The sequence below is a fragment of the Phaethon lepturus genome, unplaced genomic scaffold (genome assembly GCF_000687285.1).
Source record: "Phaethon lepturus isolate BGI_N335 unplaced genomic scaffold, ASM68728v1 scaffold14029, whole genome shotgun sequence".
Classification (NCBI taxonomy): domain Eukaryota; kingdom Metazoa; phylum Chordata; class Aves; order Phaethontiformes; family Phaethontidae; genus Phaethon; species Phaethon lepturus.
The window spans coordinates 1-3976 of record NW_010564236.1 but is presented as its reverse complement, the minus strand read 5'-3'; the positions used below and the strand labels follow the sequence as shown (position 1 = coordinate 3976).

Genomic DNA, 3976 nt, shown 5'->3' with positions numbered 1-3976 from the left:
TGCTGGTCATCATTTATGTAGTATGCCCTCAAAGCAGCCTCCTACAACACAGCAAGATAAATTATAATTTTCTTGAAAAGACACTATTAATACCTGTATAGTCACAGACATTCATAAATACCTTGCTTATGGAAGCAACCTTTAATGCATGTTTTAAGTGCAGAACAGTGGATAAATAGCAATGGCAAAAAAAACAAAACAGGAGCAAAGTTTTTAAAATAAATTTTAGTGGAAGATACAAAAAGAAAACTTGTGATATCCACGGATCTGAACACAGCCCACAGTATTTTTGTCACGCGATAGTAATTTTAATTCCATAGATCAAATGTAAAAATTCAGTACCAACAAAGCTACATGCACTGCATGCAAAATTTACTCCACAAGGAAAACGGTAAATTACACTTGATTGTACCCAGCTCTGCATATTCAATCTTCTTGCTCTAAGGGGATGCTGAAAACTAGCAAGCTTCTCAGCCACAAGGCTGCCCTGAACCCATACACCTGTGAAGAGGAAAGGTAAGGGCTGTCCTTGGAAGATGCAAGGATTCACAGGAATTTTACATCCATTACTGGCCCATGCCTGTGGGACCTCTGCTAACAGAGATGCTTCAGTGAATACAGTCCTGTAAGTCACTTAATGAGAACTGGTATTAATCTGCCCTGGTATTATAAGCAGCAGCCTGATAAAATGTACTCAAAAGGCAAACACCATTCCTAAATAAAAGTGGACAGCACTGTACACAATTTTCCTTGAAGATTTTTGACATGCAGTTTCAAAACTCCTGTTGATTTTGAGCACAGTATCAAGATAAAAATCTTAATGAGTAATTTTAAATTGTCAAAATTCTGATGCAGTAAGTTCTCCAGACTCCTGTGCCAAGTCCTTTACGACTTTGAGTCCTCACTGTACTCAATTCTACTGTACACCACCCCATACCCTCTGTGGGCTTCATTTCTGCACAGCTTGAGGTCTCTGCCCAGCCCAGTAAATTAAGATCTGTATAGAACATGTGATTTAGTCCTGAGCCACGTTTCCACCTCAAACGGAGCTCTGGAAAACCTCGGGAATGGCCACTATGTGATTGATAATTCATTACTTTCACAGCCAAGGAGTGGAGGTAACTGTGGCATGCTTTAGTCTTCAAAGCTGATTCACTGAAGTGCAATAGTGGTGGCTGTCCAGGATAAACATCAAACCACTAAATACCACAGAAAAGGAGCAAGATCAAAGGAGCTGATTATCTAGTATTACTCTAATCAGTAAAATTAGTCTTCAGGGAAGGAGAATGACTGCTTAACAAGTGATATGCTGTGGTCCCCACTGTGCTATAGATAATACAGGCCACCACTTCTTCAGATGCTCTAAAATAAGGGCACTACATGAAGAAATTGAATTACATTATAATCTTATAGCCCATTTGCATATTTTGTTGTTGTTGAGTTACATTTATAAAACTATTAGCTTTTGACTATCGTAATATACAATCAATGCCCCTTTATCACACTGGAATATTGACCTTCACCAGTTATCTTACCACAACTTCTTCATTTTTTGCAATCCTTGGAACTGAAATCAGTCGAAATTGATTGCGTTTCACTGCATCATTCCCATCAAATATCTTTAATGTTTGTTTACCTGAATGAAAACAATTAATCTATTTCAGTAACACAGCCTTCAAATTATAAAGCTACCTGAAGAGGAGTATATAATGGAACTATTAAAAACCTGCTTTTAACCCACTGAACTGTTTCTTCATTACAAACTTCGGGGCTGAATCTTTAAATTTTTCTTTTGTTACTGTTCATTTAAAACAGGGGTACATTTGTGGAGGAACGAGTGAAGAGTATTTCAAGTAATCATAGTTTTATTCTGACTTTTGATATAACTGTTTATATGTAACTATACCGCTTATGTTACCACTTCTTCATCCTCACCATTCAAGACTGCATTTATTATTTAGCAGTTCAACAACATGAAAACCAAAACAGTGCCATCACCTTCAGAACAGCTCCCAAAGCACTGCCAGTTCTGAGAGCATCCTTCCAAAGACAGTCCTTAAAGTACCTAGTTAACTGTACAGACAACAGGAGAAAATGCAGAAACAACAGAAAATCTAGAAGAAAGAAGGTACAGCAAATGAAAAACTACAACCCTTTGCTGTGTTTCATTTTACTAAAACCTTACCAAATCCATGCTCAAACCTTGGAGCACAGGTTGTTGCACAGGTGTCTCTGAAAGGGTGAAGAGTTAAGGATTTCAGGTTCACCTTTCACAACGATGAGTTAAGACTCAGTCTGGTACAGTCCACTCTATGACAAAGCTTCTCTCTTATTTGAGCTACTATTTAAAGAGCAATAGCAAAGTGTAACCAAATTCTCACAGAAAAGGCAGTTTTTGAGAGGTTTTAAGAACAATTGAATGTTACTGGTCCAATACGTGTGTCCTTACCACCTATGGATAGGAATCACAGAATGGTAGGGGTTGGAAGGGACCTCTGAAGACCATCTGGTCCAAGCCCCCTGCCAAGGCAGGCATCAAGTTAATCAATCCAGACCAAAAAGGAAATTCCAAGAACACAGACCTTGTGTCCTCTCCTGATCACACTTTTATGAAGAGACCTGATGAGCTGTTCAGTTTTGCAGGTTCTTTCATGTGCTCTCCACAGAGCCCATGTTTTACACCAGACATGACTATTCTTCACAGACAGAATTTGCCGTTTTTACTGCAGTGTTGTATTGAATCGTTAACAAAAGTCACTCTTTGTATAGCACGATGTTACAGCCTCTGATCTCCTAAAAAATCTGTATGCCTGCATTCATCATAAAGTAATAAAATCAGTAGAAGTTATCACTTGCAGACTTGAAATCTCAGAAATACCGAAAGCCACGTACACCAGCTGTAAAGTTCGCATGATGAGTTAATCACACAGTCTGTTAATACACGTTTTAAAGGAGAGATACATCATATGCAAGACATTGTAAAGGAGAGATACATCATGTGCCATAGTCTACCTCCACCCTTCTCTTAACAGCTTGGAAATACTTTGTAGTACAACAGAAAGTACTGAAAGTCTTTTGCTCTCAAATAATACTGGCACTTAGGTTCAAAGAACCACATTAGCAAACTTCCATTTTTTGCAGAAGGATGAAAAAGGAGAGCTGGAACTGGAGGAGCCAAAACCCAAACAACCCCTAACTGATGGCTGAGAAAAGCAAGTTAGAATCGCAGGCAGAAATGTGCATCATTGCGTATCTCAATACTGCAGTGATAGATTATGAGGAAAGACTGCAGCAAGTAACTGCTTTGCAAGGACGCTTCAGTGATGCTCTGCTAGCCTTCTACAGCCACCTGAAACTCAGGTACACTGTGTCTAATTCACCTATTCCCGTTCCAGTGCATATTCTGTCACTTCAGTCAAAGGCAGACACTGCAGAACTAAAGGTTCATCCAATACTATGTTTGAAAGCAGCCTTGTTTAAAGGAGACTCTAATCCTCAAAGAAAAATCTGGCTACCTTCATTCTCGTTACCTTTATTTCTCATTATTTTGAGATGCGATGGCTACAGTTTAGACTTATTTGCTAATTTAGACTTGTCAACTTATTAAGGCCTTTCTTCATTAACAATTTCACTGGGCATGGCACAAAGCGTGTGCAAGGACGTTCTCATTAGGTAATAAACAGATCTAATTGCACAGCAAAGCAACCACCAGTACAGCCTCCCATCCTACTCCAAACTCATTAGGCTCTCCTGGGACAAAAGTGGCTATGTTGATGGGTGGCCACTTCGGCAGCAGCACTTCCCCTTACAGGAAAAGAAAAATGAGTGGGATCACTCCAGGAGTAATCAGTCCTGACACAGAATTTGGGCAGTAATTCAGTATAAAGCTTTGCTCCTCTTCTTTTGCATTTATGAAACTATAATAAACTGTGTATGAAGATAAACTCTTTTACGCTGAGACCTTACGAACAGAGCA

The 3976-nt window shown here is 39.1% G+C and overlaps 1 protein-coding gene across 1 annotated transcript in view; it reads right to left on the bottom strand.

The window, feature by feature from the left end:
• The window catches only part of DGKQ (diacylglycerol kinase, theta 110kDa), a gene marked incomplete at its 5' end in the record, with an annotated part of 31141 nt that extends 29505 nt beyond the window's left edge, over positions 1–1636 (bottom strand). The window contains 2 exons of the mRNA XM_010294814.1: positions 1–41; positions 1536–1636. The exon at positions 1–41 is cut by the window's left edge and continues 201 nt beyond it. Coding sequence (XP_010293116.1) covers positions 1–41; positions 1536–1636 — 142 coding nt within the window. The remainder of the gene's footprint in view (positions 42–1535) is intronic.
• Between the last annotated feature and the right edge of the window lie 2340 nt (positions 1637–3976).